Source organism: Parus major, chromosome Z (assembly GCF_001522545.3).
Source record: "Parus major isolate Abel chromosome Z, Parus_major1.1, whole genome shotgun sequence".
Taxonomy (NCBI): domain Eukaryota; kingdom Metazoa; phylum Chordata; class Aves; order Passeriformes; family Paridae; genus Parus; species Parus major.
In genome coordinates, this window is record NC_031799.1 from 70270788 (window position 1) to 70295773 (window position 24986).

The 24986-nt window shown below is 42.9% G+C and overlaps 1 protein-coding gene across 4 annotated transcripts in view; it reads left to right on the top strand.

Moving 5' to 3' along the window:
- RAD23B (RAD23 homolog B, nucleotide excision repair protein) overlaps positions 1-3863 on the top strand; it is a 36009-nt gene extending 32146 nt beyond the window's left edge. For all 4 annotated transcript variants that reach the window (XM_015653465.1, XM_015653467.2, XM_033520296.1 and 1 more), the window contains one exon: positions 801-3863. In XM_015653465.1, coding sequence (XP_015508951.1) covers positions 801-914 — 114 coding nt within the window. In that variant the 3' untranslated portion in view covers positions 915-3863. The remainder of the gene's footprint in view (positions 1-800) is intronic.
- The last annotated feature ends 21123 nt before the right edge of the window (positions 3864-24986 follow it).

A 24986-nucleotide genomic window follows, 5' to 3' on the forward strand; every position in this document is an offset into this window, starting at 1 on the left:
GAGGGATAATAGGACACAATTTTTTTCTCACAGTTATTTGAACTGCCCCATACATGAAGTACCTTGGAGGTGCTGTGAGGATTTTAAGAAAATCTCCAAAAAGTGGAGTGTACTTGCCTTTGGCTAAAAGGAGAATTCATTTGCTGAGTGCCCCTAAGTGCTGGCTAAACCCTTGGCACAGCAATAAGTTCTTCTCTGGTGTTCTCAAGCCCTGTTGTCACTGTATTCCAGACATTAATTAATTCTTTGACTTCTGAAAACCAGATTGCTCTCAGCTTACTTCTCTTGGCTGCAGCATGTAGCTAATTTTTTAAGATAAACAACTGAAAATATGGCTTAATGTGATGTGCTGGACAAGATCACAGGCTGGGAGCTTTTGTGCCAGGCAATTTTTTCTTAAAAGTGCTTTAGAACTTTGTATAATTGTTTAAAATGAGCTTGTTTGAAGTTTTGTTTTATTTTTTTGGTTGTTTTTTTTTTTTCTGCAGCAGTGCAATGTACCGTTACTTCTTGACAATATTATGACCCAGGTCTCTTTTAGACTTTCTGTGTCACTGAAGAAGTGACAAGTTTTTATGATGCTTCATTAGACTTAATCCAATCATATTTTAAAGTGAGGATCCTCTTTACTAGAGGCAGAGGCAGCACCTCATTTTTCACTTGCTGAAGTCTGCCTTGAAGTAGGCAGCAATGATATTTTCAAGAAGGCAGTAGTTGCTTAAGTGACATCACAAGACACTAGACATACAAAGAAGCCTAACATGCAAAATGTACTTCCTAAATATGTTTCTTTTCTTCAGTTAAAGGCATTAGGATTTCCTGAAGGACTTGTGATACAGGCATATTTCGCTTGTGAGAAGAATGAAAACCTGGCTGCCAACTTTCTTCTACAGCAGAACTTCGACGAAGACTGAGAGAATTTTCTTTTCTATTTCACACCTCACACCAGTGCATTACACTAACTCTGTTCACTGGATTGTCTAGGATATTTGGGCTTATATTCATTATGCTTGGTGTATGGCAAATTAGGGGGTGGGTGGAAGGGAGAACATAGGAAACAAAGCAAAGAAAGCAACCAGTTTTAAATGTCTGTTTCTAAATTAGCAGAAAATCGCACAGTGTAAAAAAAAAAACCAACCATATATATATATACAACCAAAAAATCAGCTTCTGCAGATAATTAGTTCCTTCTATAACCTGTAGGTTAACTTTTTCTAGGTTTAAACTCTTATTGTACTAGTTCCAGAAACGTAGTGTAATGCACTGTTTCATGTTCCTTTCCACTTAGTATTGACAATGGAAGTAGCCTGTGCTACGTAGATTCTACAGTCTGTATTTCATGGCAACACTGGATAGCAGCTTTGTGAAATCTAAAAAATCTGAGCAAATGTAATCCTGAATGCCAGAATAGGGGGATTCAGGTTTTTTTCTTCAGCTGTGTTAAAGTAGTGCAAGAAACACACTATTTTTGTCTAATGCTGAATTAGAACAGTGTTGGCTTTTTACTTTTTTTCCAAGGAAAACCCACTGCAGTTAAAAGTGTCCTGATTATTGAAAAACACCACCCCCTTCTTTGTCCCCCTGAAATGATCTGAGAAACTATATACATACAGAAAAAAAATTATTATCCTGTTTACATATTTTTTCTTTGGGAAAAAAAAAAATTATAGATATCTAATTACTGTTCTCTTAATGTTATCTTGCAGTAAAAGTTTTAAAAGCAATAGATTGCATGTTTGGTTTTGTTATATGCACTCTAGTGAATTGAATATTCTTTTTCTGCCAGCAAACAAAATGCAAGCTTCATTTTTGTCTGCTGCAATGAGACTTTATCAAATCAAATTTCACCTTCCCAACTTTGTTGAACCAGCTTTTGTAGTACAGCTCTAAGTGTTCTGTTGCTCTTGAGTAGATTGCAGTGTTCAAGCTATTTCTGTTAAGTAAGGACTTTTGGGGATTTATTCACTTTATAAGGAAGAGAAGTTCAAAACTTGAGATATCAAGGAAACTATCAGTTTATTCCAATGTAAAAAAAAAAATAATTGACACTCGAAATTTTCTATGGAAAATAAACTCTGGTTACAGAGTTTTGAATCTTACTTCTTTGTTTCTACTTACCATTTATTTTGTTTAGTCATCATAAAATGTTAACAATGTTGTTTTTTTTTTAAATACATGTTTATTTTTAGAGGTAATTTTGCCCATCATTGCAATACTAGGAATAAAAACAAATGTAAATTTAATCTAAAGCTGTTCTGTGCAACGTTACCTGAACACAACATGGGGATAGTTTGATTTTTCTACTGTTGTAGTCCAATTACCTGGATTACAAATTTACCTCTACAGTAACCAGGAAAAAATATTATTAGTGGTACAGCCCTGAAATCCTGTACAACTAATGATATTAATGATTTTAGTGATTTAGTGGTACAACTAAAAAATTATTTTCTGCTGAGTTTGTCTATCAGTGGATTAACTACTTAATTACTACTTAAGCTCAAAGTACAAGTCAAGTGTCTTGAAAAAAAGAGCTAAAAAGACTGAAACGTTTGTATTTTGTTTCTTCATTGATTGGCCATAGTCTGTAAAAATATTATCTGCACAAAACAAATGCATTAAAGCCTTCTACTTATTTTCTTTTTTTTTCTATTCTTATACATCTGTGATATTTTTCCAGATAGTGTGTATTTTAATTATTCAGATTTTATTCTTTTGAAATTTCTTAGGTGTATATTGTCTAAGTGATCAGTAGCACAACCCAAATCTATCAGTAGGAGATGTGATACTGCTAAATAGGAAATAAGTCTTTCATAATGTTTTCATTAGAGAAGTTAACATTAATACCTGAATCAGCTAGTGGACTTCATCTAAATAGGATTCTCAGTTTATCTGTGAACTGGGAGAGATGGATTTTGATTTAACACTGCCCACTGAAAGGGGCTGTTTGTTATCTGTAAAAGGACCAGCTGTCAGGTACTTGAAAAACACCAAATTGCTACAAGGACTTCTTGAATGTACTTTTACTACATAGCTAATACCTAACTAAGACAAAAGCTTTTAGTTTGTGGGAGTCTTCTGTACTGATCAAACTGCTATGAGAAATAACCATTCCTTCTCTAGGAGGGTGGAGAGTAAAGCAAGAATGTCTGGGTGTTTCAGTCCACTCCCTCCAATTTTGATTTTGAAATGTTTACTTATTATAAATGTATTTGAATTAAAGTCTGTTGAGCTTGTTCTTTGTAAAAAAAAAAAACAACAACAAAACAAAACAAAAGCCAAAAAAAAAAAAAAAAAGCTAGTAGCTTTGTTCATTTGTAACTTTGTATGCTGAGTGACTGAGGGATTTATGGCTGCTGTGTTTGAAGCCTTACTAGTCATGCTGTTCCCGTTTTTTCCAGCAGTGAAACAGTGTTTTTGTGACTTCTGATGAACAACAGGTGTCTGACCTTACATGCTAGCAAAAACTGTTACCTGTCCAATAGCGGGATACTTGCCAGGGAGAATCGTGTCTCTCTTTGTAGTAGCTGCCAAAAGGGAAGAATACATGGAATTCATGTGGTGTTGAGGAGGTGTGACCTGAGCAAGCTGCCTAGGTGTGTTGTGCCTCGTTTTCTACCAAGTACTACCGGGAGTTGTCTGCACAGAGTGCTCCTCAGCTTCTCTGCTGCAGATCTCTTAGGGATTTGGGGATCAGTTTCCTCAGGGCTTTCTGAACAGTAGCTGAGAAAATAAAGTATTTCTTCCTAAGTTTTGGTACTGTAGTCCTTACCTTTGTTGTAAAACTTCTGAATATCTGCTTAGACAAAAGCTATTTATGATGCACTTTTAATTGGGATTAAAAAGTTACTCTGAAGTCATATTAATTCTGTAGTTGTCTGTTCTTAAGTCCTCTCTACAGCTGCATTTTAATGCTGTGGTTCATTTACCTTGTCCAGAGATGCCTGATGAATCCAGCTAAAACCCAAGCAATTTGACTGATCAAATGCCCTGTTCTTACCCCACTAACTAAGTAAAAAAAAAAAAAGTTCTGTTTCTAACAGAACTTTTTAGGAATGTGAGATAATCACTCCTGAAGTCAGACTGTGACTCTGATTTTGGAGTGCTGGGATGAGCTTCACTTCAAGAACATTCATGAATGAATCAAGCAGAGACGCAAAGCCAAGTCCTCAAATAATGTATGCAGATCCGTCACCTGTGGTTTCATTGGATCTTTCATTTGGTTTTAAGAGTTTTGAAGGCAGCCACACCTTTTTTTTTTCCTGATTTCTCTTAAATCCAGCTCTGTGCACAAAACTAAGCTAGAATTTCTGCACTTCAAAACACTCTCCAGTTCAATGGAAACAATAAGGTGGGAGTGGGGAGAACATCTTCGTCAGTAAAGCTTTTAGTTCTTCTTCCCTGCCTGTTTTGGGATGCCAACACTGTTCAACACACCATCCTTTGAAGGCATTATTCTAACACAGGTATAACCACGATAATGTGGTTATGAAGCCACAATTTACAAAATTTCGTGTATTCACTAAACTGTCCAGAAAAGCAGGTTTATTCCACCAGTAATTAGGTGATGTATGGGAAAAATTTAGGTATTCAGTTACCACAAAATACATGACTGATCAGTGCTGCTGATGCCTGTACCTGCAGACTGTAGCTGATACTGCTGACTTCTAATTGTCAAGTGCCAGTTCTGTATTGATACATTTCTTCATATAATATAAGACGTGTGAGGAGAGGAAAAGGTTGTGTGAAACTTCTTGGGTTTCTGTGTGGACTCAATTTCTTTCCTCCTGTGCAAGAGAAATAAATGTTAAAGACAGACAATTTAACTCCACTTCTACTCAAAGCACATTTTCATGAAGACACCAGCATCTCTGGCATTTTCTGTCCAAACTGCAATGAAACTAATAAAGACAAATACATGCTCTTCAATAATGGTGGTAGTCTGGAATAACTAATTGTGGTACTCTGAAGATCTTCCCTCCACTTCATCCCTTTGCTTTGGCATTTTCCTTTGTGAGCTCTCTCAAAGCATTATCTGCTGTGTGCTTCCATTTGCTGAAAGTCTGGTGCTAAAAACAGTCCTTTAGGTTTTGTGTCATGTGTGCTTCATGCAGTTATGCCTCAGAGCCCAGGAGTGCAAAGTGTCTTTCAAAATAGGTATCTCTCTATTTTTATATGCTCCACACATAAACGTGAATACTCTGCGGTGCTGAGGGCAAGGAGCAACATCCTTGAAATTCTTGTTGCCTGAGATAAGAGATTTTAGATGTGATAGACTAGGAGTAACCAGATACACCAGCAGGCAGCTGTTTGACATCCCAGGGGAAAGGTTGGTTGCTGTCCTTGTAATGTGAAACATTTGACTCTAAATGTGCAGCAGCCAAAGATGAAAAAACAAGGCAGTGTCTCCCACGTGGCTGTGTGGCTAAACCTGTAGAATTCCACAAAGTCTCGTCAAAGTCAGACATGTATTTTTAATCACATCTTTGAATTAAGCTTGTTTCTTCCCACTCCCTTGTTTTTACTCTAAATCTCTTTTTTTTTTCCCCCACTTTCTGTTCATTATTGAAGAAAGCATGCCAGCTGCAAAGGGTGCACAACCAGCTTCTGTTAGGGGATGGAAGAATGGGATTTCAGAATAGGAAAAGGGGCAGGAAATAGTCTTCAGGGTGGGATATGAAGCAGGATGATAAAAGGGATGAACACCTGGGGGAGGTATCTCCCTGGGGAGGTTGAGGTGAGGTGTCTGGAGCTGGAGTTGGTGGTTTGAAAGGAAATGCATGGCAGAGTTACAAAGGTAATGAAGGAATGGAGCGGCAGGGCCAAATGGGGAGTCAGAATGAGCAAACCTTTGGCGGGACTCTGGATGTGTAAGTAAGGGATGGATGGAGCATTTGGGAACAGAACTAGAATTTATCCATGAGGGCACTCCAAAGACAAAGAAATTACTTGTTTTCTTTCAACTTGCCCAGTAGCTTTTTGTGTAGTGCTTTGCTTCTAAAACCAGTTCTGAGGGAGATGATGAAGAGGTTACAAAAGGAGGGCAGTAAAAAGAAACAGAAAGAGACAAACAAAAGTTTGTACCATGGCATATTCCATACAGACACGATACAGTACTCTGGGGTAGTCTGACTGCACTGAGGTCCTCCTGCCTAAAGGTGGAGAGGAAAAAAAAAGTAATTTGATTTTTTATTTACGTGAGTCTCTGTGTTGCTGGAAGTGAGATGATCTGCCCAAAAGCACGCATTTCACGTTAACAAACATGCTGCTTGCTTCCCCTGTCTCCATGTTAAAATATCAAATTCCCTTTGGCAAAGGGCAGGATTGTGCAGGACACTCTTGGAGCAATGCTGGAGAGTCCATTTGGGCAACTGTTTCAGATGGGATTGTGCTTTTTGAGCATGAATGTAATTTGTGATGCATGAGTGTTCTAAAATCTAAACTGTGACCTGTGTAAAGCTGAAAAAACCTGGGAACATTCAATCTTGGAAGAGCAGCAGGGCTAAGATGAGAAGCTACTGGAATATATTAAATATGACTGTAAATCAAGAAAGCTGTAATTTCTTTTCAGCTGCAGTAAGAAATTGTTGCTAAATCTGTACATAGCCGTATTTTTCACATTTCACAGAATTTGCAGTAAGTGGCTCTCTGGTACACAAACAGAAAGGAGGCAGAATACACAAAAAAACCCATTTCCTAAATCTAGTTGGTGTGTTGCCTATGTTACCTTCAAAATCTGTTGCAAATGGTCATTCCTGAAGCTCTGGACCTCTGTTTGCCCTGCACAAGGGTGATTTTACTCCCAGGCAGGGGCACCAGGATGGAGAGCTGAAATTAACCCTTTGTTGTAGCCACCTGTGGGAGAGGCTTGTAAATTCATCCACTGCTCTTAGCAAGAGGGAGCCTTGTGATCCCAGTTTAGAATTCCCTTTGCTCCAGGGTTGTTTGGAAATGACCTGTTGCTTTCCAGGTGGATTAGAATGTCACTTGTGAGTCCTGCCCTGCTTAAAGGCAAGGGTAGCTGGGAGCTAAGAGCACAGGTGAGGAGAAGAGGGAGGATCCCTGATGAAAAGGGGCAAGGCAGAAGCCAGTTTTTGGGAAGAGTGGCGTTATTTAAGCCTTCTGGTGCAAAATGAGGCTGGGAAGTGAAGCCATGCATTTGATTCACATGGTCAGGCCTGTCAGGTGGCAGACACAAACTGGAGTTTTTAGAGGAAACACCCTGTTGGAAGGGAGGGTGGCAAAAAATTAGGTTTGCCTAATGGGGCTGCATCTGGTGCAGAATTCTGCCATTTCTATATTTGAATTTTGAAAGTGAAGCCACTGATGCTGTAATTTTGTTTCCTTGCTGAGCAGCTGAAGGTTGTGGTGTCTTCAGAGTGCTGTGTTAATCCCTAATAAGCCTTATCATGCCCTAATAATACCCTCTGAATGCCTCAGATGTAAGTGATTAGGCCCGTGCTTACACAAATAGGTGTCTCAGTGGTAAGATGTTATTTGCATGATTGTGGTTTGTAGGTGGAGAAGCTGCAATCCTGTCTTCAAATTACTCATTCCAGCTGAAAAAAAAAATTCCCTCTGTGTGGCTGTCACATCATCATCATCATCATAGCTTGCATGGAACAAGGAGCTGGATTTTTGCCCCTTTTTCTCCCTGGGGGTTTTGCTTTAAAGTGAGTGTGCTGGGACAGAGATGATTTTTCTCACTGTAAGAAAACACCAGTAGGAGGATGTAGTTTGGATTTGTGCTGTAAACAGTGTTTAATAACACAGGGATGTTTTAGTTATTGCTGAGCAGTGTTTGCACAACAAGGCCTTTCTCTGCTCCTCTCACCACCCTGGCTGAGGGTGCTGAAGGATTTGGGAGGGAACACAGCCAGGACAGCTGATCCCAACTGACTCAAGGAATATTCCAGAGCCTGTGATATCCTGGTGATATCCTGTAGGAAGTGATGGGAATACAAAGGAAGGGCAAGGGACAAACACATTCAAGGGGTCATCATTATTCAGGTGGAAATACAGGTTGCTAAGTTTTAATCCTGCTCCCCCTTCACCTCTGACCCCAGCCACTGTGTTGGTTGTCCTCCTGTTTAACACTCAGATTTTGTAATCAGGAATTGAGCTGCACTGGGGAGATGGAGAATGAGCAGCTCAGTTGTCAAATTAAATTAGCATTTAGACAAGTGTAGGCAGAGGTCACACAGAGCTGACCAGGCTGGCTGGCAAGGTAACTGGGAAAAAGTGGGGGGGAAAGTGATTCATTCTGCATTTGGGGAAAGAGAAGGGGAAATGCCAGTCTGGGGAGTTGTGTAGTGCTGAAATCCCAGGTTTGAGAGTCTTAACAACACACCAGTGAGGTGTCTGGAGAAGGGAGATAGCTGAAGAAACCCTGAGGGTTTTATAGATATACAAAAATATATGTAGCTGGCAATATTTAGGGTTGGGCTTCAGTAATTTCAACTCAAATCTGTGTCACTTCTCTCCTGCAGACTTTGAGTGTGCCAGAATCTCGATGGAGACTGCAATCCCAAATCTGAATATGTAAATCTGAGGGCAAATAACACCTCAGAGAGCTGGGTATTGGGGTGGGAAAGGCAGTCATGTGAGTTTGGTCCTGTGCTTGCTCGCTAGTCTGCTCATCAGATACGAGCAGTTCAAACAGTGTCAAGGACTAGTAATTTCACTTTGAAAAAAATCATGATTGTGAGGGGGGCAGGATGAAGGTTTTAGAAAGACTTCCCATTCTGGTGTTTTGTAGAACTAAACATATCCTTATTTGCAACCTCTATTCTAAGATTTTTCTGATCTATTCTTTCTAAGTTTGCAGCTTTAAATGAGCTGGAAAGAAACTTTCCACGTTTAGTGACTTTATTTTGTTTGGGGGGGGGAATTTGGGGCTTTTTTTTAGGGAATTTTTTATTGTTTGGGGTTTTTTTTTGTTTGTGGTGTAGGTTTTTTTTGTTTTTCTGGGGGAGGGTTTGATTTTTTGTTTTTAATGCTTATGATGATAACTGATTTTACTGTTTTGGCAAGGAAAATACATTACTTTTTCAAATTTAAATTTCCTCTTGCTGAGCAGAGGCACTAGGTATCTAGATGTTATTTGATACAGTTTCTATTTTTCTCCACATATGTGCATGGGGCCAGGAAGAATAAAAATTATGAGGGTAGATTTTTTTTTATTTTTTTTTTTCCTCTTTGGTTTCCAGTGCTAAGTACCCAGGCAGAGTTTCTGTGATGCTGAAAGTCTTGGCTGTATCCCTTGTGCCCATGCCAACAAGTCTGAAAGCCTGAATGTAGCAAGTTAATGCTTCTGGACTTGTGCACAAACATTCATCTGGCCTGTTCTGAATATCCTGGTTTTGCTGTTCATGTACAGGACAGCTGTTTATTGTGGGCATGGAAAGCTGGTGGTTCTTGACCCCTGTGACAGCTTAGAGCATGTGGAATCTGTAGGCTTGGAGTTTGGACCCCTGGAAAGGAAGAGAGCAGAGCGACTTTGGTTAAAAAGGCGTTTTTGAGCCGCTTGGAGCCAAACCAGAGGCAGCTAAAAATTCTGTTGTGCTCCTTCAATACCTTCCACTTACAAGTTTGTAAAGCTTGAGCTCTCCATCAGTGCCATTGTTACTAATTCCATTTTTTCCTCACTTTTTGATTTTTTTTATTTTTTTTTTTTTTTATTTGAGATGTCCCAATTCTGTTTGTCCCACCTCGTGGTCCTGCCTGCAGGCCCTGTGCAGATCACAGGGGATGAATCAGCAAGAGGTGGCACATTGAACTCTGGAAACAGGTCCTCAGAAACTGGAGCATCGTGTCCTCTGCTGTCAGCAAGTGCCTGTGAAGCTTCCTAACAGAGTTTGTGTCATCTTGTCCCTTTTGTGCTTGAAGGACAACGTGCTCTAAGAGTTATTAACTGTGGCTTTAGATGGAGTGGAAAGGTTGTGTGGCTTTGACCATCATCTGTGAACCACAAAGAGGTGGAATCTGATGGGGTTTTCATATGGGCAGCCTTGAATTCATGCTCAGCTTGGCAGGGAGATGTGCTGTTCACACAGAGTTTTTTCAGGTTTCAGTGGTGTCTAAGCTTTCCTGAGTAATGGAGGACATCATTATTTATATAATGAAATAAGATTGGAGGCACATATTGGAGCAGGTTTTACTGTCTCCATCTTTGGAGGTTTCCAAGTCCAGCCTGGTTGAAGCCTTGAGTGTTCTGATATAATCCTCTAGCTCACCCAGGATGACTGAAGATCTCCAGAGGTCTCTGGCTGATCCAGGCTCTCAAAATTAATTATTTTTGTCATGCAGCTTTACCATTCCAGTGGGGATTTATGTTCTGTGAAAGCTTAGCCTCAATTTCCATATCCTGCCCTTCCTTTTGTTTTTTTTTTTTTCTCTTTTTGAAGTGTAGAAGCTGCCCAAACACCATTTGAATACTGAATTCTGCCACCTTCTCTTCATATTTTAAGCAGACCCGTAGAAATTAACAAAGCAAGCTTGTCTGACATTGTTAGTTCTTTAAAAATCCATCAGACAAATTAAATTAGGCCTACATTATTTTTTTTTTTCTTGGATTCTGATAGGAAAATGAAAGAATTTGCAGAATCAGGAAGAGTTAGCTGACTTATCCAATGGTAAATAGGAAAGAAGGGTTTTCTGAGCTGGCATATAAAATAAATGCTCTGGATTATTTACTGTGAAAATTTCTGACGTCCTTTATTGTTGTGGAAGCAGCTGCCCATTTGTTTATTTCAAAAACATTGCTTTCACAGTGGGACAACTTTCCCCCCTCACCCCTCCAGCTAAAACCATCTATTAGTGTTTCCGAAAAATTTTCAAGAGGCAAAAGTCCTCCCCCTGCAAAAAAAACAAACCTAATTGCATGGTTTTTGTTTTTTTTTTTTCCTCTTCTTCTTTACTTTAACATTATCCAGATGAATAAGAACATGGTTTTTTAAAAGTGTAAACTGAATAGAAAATGTGACTGGAAAGCCATTATTTTTCTCATGTCAACCATATAGCTCAGGGATCCTGTTCAATCTTCCAGGGTTGGGAAGAAGTGAGTAGAATAAGTCATAAATACCAAACAGATTTCAGTGACCTGGACTCCCAGGCTTGCCTTGAAGAGAAAACCAGCAGAGCCCCTTGGGTGAGTTGTTAGAGAAATCTCACAGTGAGCTCCCTGCAGGCTGTGACAGGGAGCACCTGAAAAACCATGTGCTGAAATCATCCTGCTGGGAGAAGCAGGGAAATCTCTTTTTTTTCAGAGTGTGTTGGGTGTGGAACAAAGCAGATGCACAAGCTTTCTCCTCCTGTCTTCTGCTTGGGGTTGCTTGCCTGCTACCTGTTATTTCCTTTCACTCTGGAACAGCTGTGATGGATCAGCAGGATGGGTTCATCTACTTTGCTGGGATAAATTTGTTGGGGCACCCAAGTTCAGCTATTAACGTGGGTGATTAAGGGGGAAGTTGCACCCTGGCATTTCTAAACAGAACTGATTTTCTTGGTTATGAAGTTTTATCTTTGGGTGGAAGTTAGCAAGAGGTGGAAATCTCTCCTACTGCTTTTAACAGCTGGTACTGGAAATTTAGCAACAAAATTAGTTTTTCACCAGTAACAAATGTGCACTGACTATTTCTGTCACATCTTCTCAGGCTTTTATGCTTTAGAACTTGCACATTCCAGCTGTCTGAAATGAAAAATGAGGCTCCCGTTATCCTCAGCCAGTCTGTCACACCACAAGGTGTAAAGCAGTCGTGTTTATCAAGACTTTTAGGAGCCAGAAGGTCAAAGCTGCCTTTCATCCATGAAAATGATGCATTTAGCTTCTTGGGACATGCTTGCTAAAATATCCCCCTGACCCTTCAAGGCAGAGCTGCTTTGGTCTCCGTGCCACTAAAGCACTTTGTTCACTGATAAATGACAACAAGGAACGTCCACGTGGAAGCTTCTCTGAGGATTTGCCACCTTGCAGTGCCTGAGCAATTAAGAGCAGGGGTGGGAATTCCCATTCTGGGGTGGCAGGGCAGGCCACAGCACCACATGAGGTACCCATAACTCTGTTTGACCTCAAAGGACCCCCTCACCACCAGCCCTGAAGTGGGCAATTATTCCTTTTCAGCTGAGAGGAAACCGAGGGGTAGAAAGGAGCGTGTGCTCCTCAGCCCTGTCTCCCTTCTAATGGCACAGGCTGGGCTGTCTCAAGCCTGCACAGCCCTCAGCTCATTTCAGAGTGCTAAAAGGATCTCGACAAACCAGTGAGAGTGAGCAGTGCTGGATGTGGAAAGAAATATTCTGGCCAAGAGGGCACTTTGCTCCGCTCCCGAATGGAGGCCTGCATTTCAAGTGCCTGCTTGCCCACTGTCTGTCCAAAGCTGAGCCTGAGACGCCTGAAAATAACCTGAGAGGCTGAAAATTAACTTGCTTGCTTTTTAGACTTTTGTACAACATAATGCAGCGGCTTGTTTCCATGGTGCTTGTTTTCTCTACGGCTCTCCGATTGTATGGGCAAATTAAAAACCTTGGATCTGTTTTCTTTTCTTCCATCCTGGACCCAGTGTTGAAGATCACCTTTGAAGCAATCACTCTGATAATAAATGGAGTCTCCATGGTGACTTGCAGGTAGAAGTGATGTCATGAGGCAAAGAAGGATGTTTTTCTCAAACTCACTGCTCAAAATAGCCCCGGTGCCTCCCAAATCTCCCAAAATCTGTCTCATCACGGTCTAGCCTTGAAAAGGAAAGTGGTGCCTACGTAGAAATGGGGGTATGATTCACATCAGCTGGTCCAAGACAGTGTAAAGGACATTGTTACCTCAGGCCTCCTCTCATCCCTGTAAGTCTCCTGTGATCATAATGGAAATCTTGTTCCCAGGATGAACAATCTGCTCTTCCAGCTGAAGGAGGAACCATTACCTGCGTGGCACTGGCCAAAGTGGGGCTTTTGGTCAGACACCTCAGCCTGAATGGGGGATTTGAGCAGTTTGCTTCATGCAAAGCTGGAGGGCTTTCAGTGCCCCAATGACAGCAGAGTCTTCGTGGGGATCTTGGTGAGGGTTTGGTTCCTTCAGAAAGTTTTCAGTTCTCTGCAAAACTTTTTTTTGATAGATGAAATTTTGAATTTTGGGCAGCTGGGCCATTTGTCATTGGCAAATAGAGATAAAATGGTAGATAGGAATTGGCTTTATGGGGGTTTTGACTGACAGCTTCTGCCAGGAAGTCCCCTGAGTGACAGAAATAATAAAAGCCTGGTTTATGTGTGGGTTTGTGTCTCTTAGTGTACACTGAGCCCTCAGAGAACTTTTCCCTATGTTGAGATGGTTATAAAACTTTTTCTTTCCCCTCCTGTGACTTTTTTTTGATTTCTAACTGCACATGGAGGAGTTTGCAGGACAGCCTGCTTCTCTTCAGCATGATGGATCTGTCTTTGGCTGCTTAACCTCCCAGGGATCCCAAACCTCTGTCCCAGTTAAATCTGCTGAACAGGTTTGGGGAGGGAGGGGAGGTGGCTAAAGAGATCTGAGTGACCACAACACACCTCAATATATCAATGCCATTGATACAACTTCTTAGGAAACGAGGTTCTCTTCAAAAACTTGGAGGAAAACCTCAAACCCTTGGAATTAAGCTCTAAATCCCCAGTGGTATCTGTTCCCTGTGTGTTATTTTGGACACCTTCCTCCACACCGAATGCCAGAGCCCATCCAAGATTTAGAATAGCCATTACTGAGCTGTTCTTTTATTTGCTGATGGATATCTCAGCTGCTGTAGTTTTCCCAAGTGCCTTTCCAAGCAGGCCTTTCCTAAGAGGTCCTGATTATTTTTAAAGTTTTAAAGACACAGTGGCCCTCATGCCAAAGCAGGGAGTAATTTGTACTGAACAATTGCATTTCAGGTTTTTAAAATTTTTAATTAAAAAAAAAAATAAAAAATTTCCAGGTTTCCCTAAAGAGGACTTAAAGGAAGGGCTGGAAAAGGGATTTTCCTCAAGGGCATGGAGGGACAGGATGAGGAGGAATGGGTTTAAGGTGAAGCAGGGCAGGTTCAGGAGGAACTGAAACAAAGACAATGAGCCTTGCACTTCTCTTGGACACCTCTTTCCAAAGCCAGTGCCCTGCAAGGAAGCCTGAGAGTAAATAAGACTCAATCACTGTTCAGAGTGCTGAGGGCTGACAAAAGGAGACAGTAATTTTCCTTTGGCTGTAGAAAAACAAAGGATATTGAGAGGGCCAGAGCATCTGCTGATGTAAATTACCAGAGTTTTACTGGTCATGGGGTTCATATCCCATTAACCCAGCTGGGAATGTGTCCCTGGGAGATAGTTTAATGATTTACACCATCAACATGGAGGTAGATGAAAAAGCAACATTAAAAAAGCAATATGCTTGGGTCAATGTGTGGGGCATTGAAGGCCTACATTAAAAAAAAAAAAGAAAAAATAAATAATTAGAAGAAGCTTTTACTTTGTTGCTAGCTTGGAAATGGGTTTTTCTAGTAGTGTGATCTTATGGTCAGGTGGCCTTTTTAAACCTGGGGCTTTTTGTTTGTAATTACTGGCTTTACAGATGAAATAAAGTTAAAAATAGCACAAACTAGTGCCCTGCTCCTGCAAATGCTCAAGTGTCCTTATGAGTAGGACCTTAGAGTTCAAAGAGGTCTAAGGTCCTTACGTAAGCAATCTGAAATGCAGAATTTATGTGTTTCAATTCTCTGTTTTCCTGAATTGTTTCCTCCTGGTGCAACTTGGGGTGCTTCGTTTTGAAAACCAGACCAAGGACATCTGGAAATTCCTAGGCTAATCTAATTAACTGCTAATAAACAGCTTTTTTTTTTTTCCCCCTTCTCCCCGTCCCCCACCTTCCCATTCTCCTCCCTCCTTCCATCCACACAGTAGATTTCTTTGCTTTTTTCTAAATAAAATAAAATAAAATAAATATTTATTTAATTTTATTTTTCTGTTTGTGAAAGGCTGACATTAACTTCTGGCCAGGTGACAGGCAGCCTGGTCAGGCATCAAGTCACAGATGTGACGGGCGTGGTTTTGCTCATCCTCTCGTAGGTGTGTCACCCAAAACGTGGGGGTAAATGAAACTCCCTAATGCTATTTTTTGGGAGCTGGCATTCCCCTATCCCAGCCTGGGGAGCATGAGGGAATAGCTCCACCTAGGTGCACACAGCTTCCCAAACTTCCCGCTTTCTTACAAACTTCAGGCAAGCAAATTACCATTCATTGCTTCTAAATTACATTTTTCTCCTCGTTAATTAGTGTTCTCTCTTCTGCTGGTTATTGTTTTCTCGTTTCTCATGCTAACTTGTCCACATTTTTCTGTCTTTTCGTTATCTGTCTTTCGCAGGCAGGGAGTTTCCAGCATATGTTGAATTGCCTTTGATAGTCTTTTCTTTATTTTCTGGTCAGTCCAGCATGTCCTTTGAGGGCTATAAATTCTGGATTCCAGGTGTCCAGGGTTTAGCTCCCCCAGACTTTCTTCACTGAAGCCTAACAGGGTTAGTTTAGTAAAACTTAAAAAGTTTTGGTGGTCTCATGAAGTCCCTCTAAAAACAAGAATCTGTGAGAAAAAAGCTACGTTCTGCCTAAAGTGGAAGATTCCACTGCTTAGCTGCTGGTGGATAGAAACAGGATTAAGTGCAACAATTAATTAAAACTTAATTAAAACAGCTAATGAGAAAAAAAAATCAATTAATTAGGGGTGCAATGTCATCCCCAAACAGGTGCAGGGGACATCAGAGGCTGCGAGGGGCAGCTGTGTCCCCACAGCTGGGGCAGACAGGGACCTCCCTCTCTCAGTTTCTCCTCACTGATGCTCCAGCCCAGCTCTGTGGGGCTGAGCTGGGGCAGGGGAGAGATGAGGGGTCAGGGGAATTGTGCCCTGGGCTGGCAGCTGACCAAACCTGTCCGGGCTGGGCTTGTTTGTACAGCTTCAGTCGCTGCTGTGTTCTGTATTCAGAAGACCAACACGGCTCTAGGGGTAGGTTTGTGTGACCCAGCCAAGGCACGTTACAGCTTGGCTGATTCAGCCCAATTAGTCCTGAATATCAAAAAGCACCAGATTCCAGCAAAGCTGTTGTGAGAGGGGAGTTGCTTCCACTGCTTCCCACTGAAGTTTTGTGTGTGGCTTTGTGTGCTGTGCTGGGGGGGGGGGGGGGGTAGCATTCTGCTTTCTAAGCCAGATTAGAAATCCTGTTGTTGCCCCCTCCTTCTGCAGTGGGCCCCTCTTTCTGTCTGCTTCTGACACTTTCCAGGCCTCCCTGCAGGTTTGCATCCATGCCTCCTGCTTCACAGAGGTACACAGCAAACAAGTCCTTCATCTGACTGCCATTTAGCTTAATGAGAATCTTTCCTCTCACTTCAATGGCAGCTGGAGCACGTCTTTCATCTTTCCTTCTCGGAAACTGGTTGGTCAAGGTCCCTTTTTGTTCTTCTTGTGCTGGCCTTTGTCCCCATCATCTCTGAGCACTTCAGTCAGCAGTAGATTGCTCTGTCTTGTTCTGGTACTCTTATTCTCTTTTGGGGAATAATAGAGTCTGGAGTGTTCTGCATGTCCCCATCTTTAACTGAGGCTAAGTGGCAAAGATGAAAGGACAGATTTTCAAGATGTGGATGAGAGTCTGCTGCAGTTTTTCAAAGACATTTAGAAGCTTCAGAAACCACCACTTTGTTCCTGTTCCTTTAACTGTCCTGAGAAGACCCAGCATTAAATGGGTCAGAAAAGGTCACAGGGGAGATGCAGAGGGGGATGGAGAAGCACCAGTTCCACATCTGCCTCTGAAAGTTCCCTCCTCTAAAACCTGGACACCTCCCAGCCTTGGGCTTCAGCACACAGTGGCTCTAAAGGCAGAGTGCCACCAGAGAAGGATCCTACCTGGAAAAGCCACTCTCCTGAAGCACCTGATGGTGGGAGTGGGCTGATTTCAGCCTTCAAAGGCTTCCCTGCCTTTCCTTAGTCACCGTTTTTCACAATCTAAGGGTCCATGAACTAAGGACTTCTAAACAAAGTCATATTTCCAAGGCCCAAAACATCACCAGGCGGGCACTGTGGGACTGGCTTAAGGTTTCAGAGGCAAAGAGCAACTCAGGGACTTGTTCCTTTGATACAGGGATGTGACAGAGGCAAAGAAAACAGAACAAACCAAACCACAACACATCTGCAAACTACTGCCTTGTTGACACAACACAGCTCAATTTCAACCCAGAAAATTGTCTGCTTTTCTGGCTGCTCTGAGGTGATCAGATATGCACACTACAGCAATTAGTTCTGCCAGCAATTATTTCTGCCTCCAAAAAACGCAGTCCTTCATTAAGACCTGGCCCGAGATGTCAGAACCCCGCAGTTAACCTGGAATCTTTGAAGTCTTTGGATGTTGAAAGTCTAACAGTAATAATGTGTAAACACACAAATGCTTCCCTAGGATGTCACAACCACATGAAGGGCAGACTGAAGCGTGTTGGTGAGGCTGCAAGAAGCAGCAGGACAAAAGTTTGAAGGTTCTGACTGCACATCTTTGTAATAAACATCATTATTTTAATAAAAATGGTGTGCCTTTGACTGATATTTTTTTTTCCCAGTTACTCTGGCACACATTCGTGGCACTTGGTAGAGTGACTGAGTCACTCAGATTACAGAGCAGGACTGGTGTTCCCTGGGGTGGGCATGTGACTGGTCATTTAATGATACCCTTTGTATTAAAGTGTTGCTGAATGACTGCTTGAAAGGTTCACAAAATTATATCCCTACCACCTTGGCTGACAGGTAGGAAGAGATCATTAAAATAAACTCTGCAATATGGCAATGACCAGGCTTGGCTCCACAAACTGCTGTCTTTATACAAAGAGACTGAAATTTAAAAAAAGCACAACAACCCAGGAACTGCCATTGCTCAAGGACAGTTTGTGGCTCATAAAGCAAAGGACATTTTGAGCAAACACAGTATCAAGAGGAACACTGCCATTCTGAAGATCTTTTCCAGCTGACAATTAATTATTGCTGAGCCTTAACAAAGCCATCTGCAGAAGGTGTTATGCCCTTCATCAACTGATACTGATGTGGCACTGGCACAAGGGAAAAAGATAAAGTTTTGAGCTTTCCCAAAAGAAACAATTGGAAGCTACCAGTCAGACACCCCCCAGTTCTGCTAGGTGGCAAATTTACTGCTTTAACAGCCCTCTAAGATGGGGACAGTAAGGTTGTTATACAGAGCTGAGACCAAAATGATGCTTAATGAGCTGTGGTGAGCAGCTGTGGTGTGATGTCCTCTCCATGTGCTCCTTGTTTGTTGACTTTGATGGACAGGGGAGCAGAGGAGTGGGAAAGGAGAGCGGGGTCCTAATGCCAGATAACCCACTCCTTCCAGGACTAAAGTCAAGAGCAGAAAAGGGGTTTTGATCTAGAAAGGTTCTTCCTGAATTTTCCCCTGCAAGAGCCCAGAGAGAGACAGAGACAGAGAGAACAAAGCATGCACAGGGAGATGGTTTTGACTGCTCTCTCCTGTGGCTTGTGCAACACACACAGATGCTCCAGGCTGGAGCAGCTGTGCTATGGACACTGGCTGAGAGAGGTGGGGCTGTTCAGCTGGAGAAAAGAGGGCACCAGGGAGACCCTGGAGCCCCTTCCAGTGGCTAAATGGGTTCCAAGAGAGCTGGAGAGGAATTGTTTTTACAAGGGCCTGGAGGGACAGGGTAGGGAAGGGTGGGGGATGGCTTTGAGCTGAGAGAGGGCAGGTTTAGATCAGATATTAGGAGACAATTCTTCCCTGTGAGAGTGGGGAGGCCCTGGATCCCTGGAAGTGTCCAAGACCAGGCTGGACAGGGCTTGGAGCAACCTGGGATAGTGGAAGGTGCCCTTGCCCATGGCTGGGGGTGGAATGGGATCATCTTTAAGGTCTCTTCCAACCCAAACCATTCCATGATTCACACATACATCAGGTGCAGAAGCTGGATGGTATCAGTGCTTATCTTCACCACTCGTTTCCTGTGTATTTTGGGGCCTTTCTAGAACAAGGACTGATGTTGTGTTTCTGAGCCTGGGGTGAAATCCTTTAAAGTGGAAAGCTGTGCTATTTTAATTTTGTTGTGTGGGTGAGATATAATCCTCAGAAGAATGAATAGTCCTGTGTCTACTGCCCAATGGCCATTAAGGTCTCAAAATAATTACAAAGCCAGGTGGTGCTGAATAAAAAATGAAATCTGTGAGGTGTTTCCAGAGCTGAGCCAGTGAAACATTTCCAGGCAGCCTGAGATTTATTTTTTTTTCTGCTGTGCAGCAGAGGGGGTTGGATTTTATGGCACCATGAAAATACCCTGACCACAGACACCCAGACTTCTGTGACTTGTTTGCTGGGGAGAGGTTTCTGGGGAAATGGAGCTTCCTATGGAAGTCTGAAGGGTTTTTTTTATTAAAATTTTTGTTTCTTTTATATATTTTTTTTTCTTTTTCCACAAAAGAGGCATCCTACATGCATTAATTTACAATTTGTAGCTGGGGTTACAATTTAGAACAAACAATGGGAAAGTGGACAGCATTTTGCAATGAGAGGGCAAAGCCTGTAAATAAGAATTTAGTGGGCCATATTTTCACTATGGAGCAGGAATTTAGAAAATTGGATGAACTTTACCAGGAGGCACCAGACACACACTTCTGGAAAATGATAAGCCACGTGTATGCAGCTTCCTGAAAATCATGTATCACTTTTGAAAATGTAGGATTAGGGCTTCAGGATCCCCAGGCCCACACAGTAGTCCTGCCACATATGGAACTGGAAATCAGAGAAACTGATCAGCATTACAATAACAGACTTTCTGCTCTCCTGCCAAGAATTTTAGGCTGAGTAAAGGTATTACCTTTCTCAAGAAGATAAATTATGGCTCGTACCATGAATGAAGGTACTTGATTTTTGAGATTTAGACATGGGATCCTTGCTGGCAGTACTTGTAATTTATTGCAGAAGTCAAACATCCCATTTACTGTGTCCATGCCAACCTGCCTTGACAAAGGGAGGTAATTTCTTCCTCTTCATACATATAAGTAGTCTGTGGAGTTTTTTTAACTTCTCAAAGTATAAAGAAAGCATATTTATTCTCAGCACCAAGTCCTGGCTGGTGTTAATTTCATCTGTGCTTATCTGAACTCGAGCACTAAATGCTTGTTAAATAATTGGAAGGCATAAATGGAAAGAAAATAAAAAAAAATGTGTTGTTTATTCAGAATTCTGGGGTAAAATAGGCTGGTATCTTTAGATGACAACATGCAAATCATACGAATTGCCCAGTTTTGCCTGCTAGCCACTTCAGCAGCTGTCCCTGTTGGCAGGCATGAGATGTTTTATGGCATCTGATGCCTCCTTCATGTGCCAGTGTCGGCTGAGCTGTGTCTCGGCCACAGTGGCTCCTCTTCTCCCCCTGCACCCTTTTCCCACAGCTTTCCTGTAACTCCCAAACCCTCTCTGCTCATCTCCCTTTGTCTCTTGAGCTCCTTGGAGTGTGGATTAGCTGTGAGGAGGCACCAGGCAGGACCCCACACTGATTTACACCCTCTGCCCATTTCTCAGCTCCACAAAAACACATTTTATCACCTTGTGACCATCAGCCAGTTTCTTCAGCCCATCCCCTAAAGCTGACCCGTGCTCCTCAGGTTTTCCTACCCTACAGCCTGTGAGCCATGCCCTGGGTTTGCCTGTGGAGCCCTGATACCTGGTCCAGATAGCGGGCAGTCAAACCAAGCAGTGCCGCGTCGCGGATCCCGTCTGGGGGCGTTGGTAAAACAGACCCACACATTTCTCATGATCTCATCAGCAGCTGCAGAACCTGGAGGACCTGCCACCTCCCAGGGAGAGTGTTTATTCACATCACGTCTTCCCCCTCTGAAAATTACATGATGAGAGCTCTTGCAGCAGGCTGTGCGGTGAAAACACCTCGGAAAATTCGAGTGCGTCAAGACAGAGCGGCAGCCTTATTGAAATAAAATGTTTGTTTCATAAGGTGCGCTGACTGGTTTTAATTTCACCAGTTTAGGCCCAGACATCACTGTTGCTTCACCCCCTGAAGGCAGCACTGCTCTGGAGAATTCCAGGAAAGGAGTTTTCCACATTTGTAACTCCTTTCGAGCACAAATATCCCCACACCAGGCGCTTCCCTTCTGCTGCAGATGCCCCTGGACCAGCTACAGCTGAATGGGGGAGGACATCCCATTGCCCATCCACCTCCTAGGCTGGCACACCACTGTCCCTGCATGAGAAGGGCCTTGTCAGTCCCAAGTTCTGCCTGTGAATGTGTAGGATTACCAGAGGCAGGCTCTTGGATGCGTTCCCCAGCGTGCCTGGCTGCGGGGCTGTCTGTCTCTGCCTCTGTGTGTGTGCGTGCAGGGTCACAGGAGGTGCTAAACCCTGCTTAATTCTGTCAGTGCTGCCACATCTGAAATCCACCGGGCAAACAGACCCCGGGCTCCTCTGCTGCATGCCTTGCGCTGCTTTTTGTGCTGCTTTGTTTCCCCAGTTTCCTCCAGCTCTAATTTTGCCTCGCCAGCTCCACTGTAGGGGAAAGAAAAGCTGGAATGTGACTCACAGCTAACGTTTGGTGAACCCCTTTGGCAGTCCTGCGAGATATCTACACATGACACACATCAATTAGCCAAACTACAGAGAAAGGAGTCTGCATAAGGTAAATGAGCACTTTTTAAAGACTTCCTTTAACTCATAATGACCCCATCAAGGAGTAGGTGATGTAAAATACATAATTAAGGCCAAAGGTAGGTGGTGATACCCACGGACTTCCAGTATCTCCTTTGTGACTGCTTGCAGAGATCAGCATCTGGCAGCACCCTGGGACAGATTCTCCCAGGACCTCAGCTGTTTGGAAAACCAAAGCACTGATTTAGATGCAAAGTTGCTTTGAAACTGGTTTCCAAAGGAAATCAGGGACCAGGCAGTCCCTTTCTGGCTGTCTCCGTCCTTGAGGGCTCACCCCTGGATAATTCCTGAATCCATTTGCTGCCACACAGGTGACCCAGCAGCAAACAGCCCCGCAGCGTGTGAACTCTGGCTTTTCACACAGCAAGGTGGAGGGGCTGGTGAAACAGTCCCTTAACCCCTGGAGAGTGAATCAACACTCCTGGTGTGAATCAGCTGCTGTTTGCTCAACCCCAGGGGTGAGGGAGTGTGAAAAAGGGAGTGGTGTCACTGATGCCTTATCGGGGCTACCTAAAAACAGAGGCCAGGCAAAATCAAGGGAATAAAAAGTGATTATGTTTATTGAAGGGCCTTCAGGTACCTTTAGGGCAGACAAAGACCCCCAGGGGCTGCAACCAAAATGGATGACAGGTGGGTTTTCAGACTTTTATAAGTTTGGTCCATTTGCATATTGGAGGGGGGTGGTTAATCTCCCAATTCCAGTTTAGGGTAATGAAGTTATTTACCCCAAGTTTTCTGCCCCCAACTCCGTTTTGTTTGTGTTTCTGTGACCTGAGGCAGTGGGGTGTCCCTGATTCCCAGGCCTGGAGAGGAATTGCTGTGCCTGACCAAAATGGGGAAGCAGCATCCAACACTGTATGTGGAGTTTAGAGTCACACACAAAAGAATCACAGGATTACAAATATATGGAAAATATAAAAGATAAAATCCTAAGGCATGCTCACAGCGAAAGGGACCAGGAGGCAGGGAAGGAATCATTCAGGTCAGCTCAGCCCACACCACTGGTCTCATTTGTGGTCCAAGGCCACAGGGGGCTTTAACACCCTCAGCAGTGAGGAGATTCTAAATAAAACAGCAGCCCAAAAGGATAAAGGGATATCTGTGGGACCTTTACATCTGCTCCTATAATATCAGATCTGGACACTCATAAATAAGTAAAATGAGGTGTATCATTAGGGTATAATGCAATTGTAAAAACCCAATCTTTTAAGTTAACAATTAACAATTTTCATTTTTTAAGGATCATTGTTGGAGTAGGAATTTTGTGTTCTTGTGCATTCATTGGGTCATTACTATGTTGATAGTTTTCAGATTATGTAAAACTTTTTGTTATTTTTTTAAATCATAAATTGTGGGTCTTCTATGGGTTTGTAGAAGAAATTATATATTTTTAGATTTAATTGGTTTTTGATTAATTTTTGTGGGTTTTTCAGGGATTTTGTTGTTTGTTTTGGGTTTGGTTTGATTTTTTTATTTTTTATTTATTTTTTTTTTAATGTGACCTTAAGTTTTGGTTGTACATCAGTGGCCCCTTTTAGAAATTTGTTGTCAAAATCAGTTTTTATTACGACAACAGATGTGGACACTCGTGCTGTGACACTGGATCTGCATTGGGAGGAGCAAGAGAGACTGTATGGCATGGGTCAAACTTCTCACAGGTCCTGCTCCCTTCAATGAATTCCTGCTCTCAAGTTTCACTGAACACATGTGCAGTTAGAGGATATATTTTAAGCTGAATACACTTCTGAATACATCACATATCTTTGTTAGAGTAGGCAAGAATTTGGCCAAAGCTGTAAAAATACAAATTAAACTTTTTTTGAGCCCCCCAATTTGAATATACAAAAGATGAAATTGAAGTGGCCTGGGTTCTGGTACTCATGTGTCTTTTGATGTGTTTGCTGGTAAAGAGTCTGGTAATCCCCAAGGAGGGTCTTGCCATAATAAATACAATAAAAATAGCATGGTTCTACATATTTTGCCATAAAAGAGCGTTTCCCAAGCTTGTATTTCTACCTGCTCTCACAAACCCTGTCCTTCCACACCCATGCCAGGTTGAGTACCCTTTACCTGATGTTTTTTCCTGGCTGTGGAATGTGTGATAAATGGCAGCAGAAAGGTTTCCCTGATGGAATCCCAAACCTTGCAAGAGGTCTCCTCATCCAAAGCACTGATACCCTGTGTGAGACATGAATAAATTAAAATGAAATGCCACAGCAGCCAGCTGTGTGCTTGCATGGCTGTAACAGCTGGGAGCATAATCCAGGAGCTTGGTGCTGGTGGCAGCTGTGCCACTGCTGTGAGGGACCTGAATCCCCTCATGCACGTGTGACAGGCTGAATTCCTCACAGACAGAGAACAGTGAAATAATTCTGGTTTTTTCAACGCCAACAAAAAAATTCTACTTCAGATGAGCTTCACATACTAGGATGATTTGAAGAATAGGTGCCCAAGTTCAGACTGCTCAGGGGGACATCTGATTGCAGAAGGTGTGGGGACAGAACCTGGATAAAAGGAGGCTCAGGGGGAACCTTCTGGCTCTGCACAAATCCCTGCCAGGAGGGGACAGCCGCGGGGGATTTGGGATGTTATCCCAGGGAACAGGGTCAGGAGGAGAGGGAACGGCCTCAGGCTGGGCCAGGTGAGGCCCAGGATGAACATCAGCAGGAATTTCCCCATGGAAAGGGTTGTTAAACACTGGAAGGGGCTGCCCAGGGAGGCTGTGGCATCCCCACCCCTGGAGGTGTCCAAGGGCTGCCTGGATGTGGCACTCAGTGCTCTGGGCTGGTGACAAGGTGGTGACAGTCACAGGCCGTGGGCTCCATGATCTCGGAGGCCTTTTCCACTCTGCACGACTCTGTGGTGCTTTGCTCAGCTGTGCATCATCAAAGGCAGTGCTGAGGCACAAAATTAGGGAAGAATTCTCACTGTTTCCTTCACCAGTGAGGTGACAGCACCACCAGCATGCTGGGGCCTCCCAGCTTCCCCCCAAACCTGAGCTGCCACATGTAGCCTCTGAAGGGCTGGGCCAGGCACTGGCATCACCTTGGGCTGCCATGGAGACTCTCTGTGCCTTTCAGCACTCTTCACACGTGGCACAAAAGGTATATAAACCCCAAAAAAGCTGTGATGAGGATCCGGGTGGGAATGGAGTGCTGCCATCCTGAGGGCAGAGCTCCTCCTGAGCCTTCCTTGAAGGGACAGTGTCCTGCACAGCTCCAGACTGTGTGGCACACTGAAGACACACCAGCCTTCCTCTCCTGGAGTGCATCTGCAACAAAAAACACATTA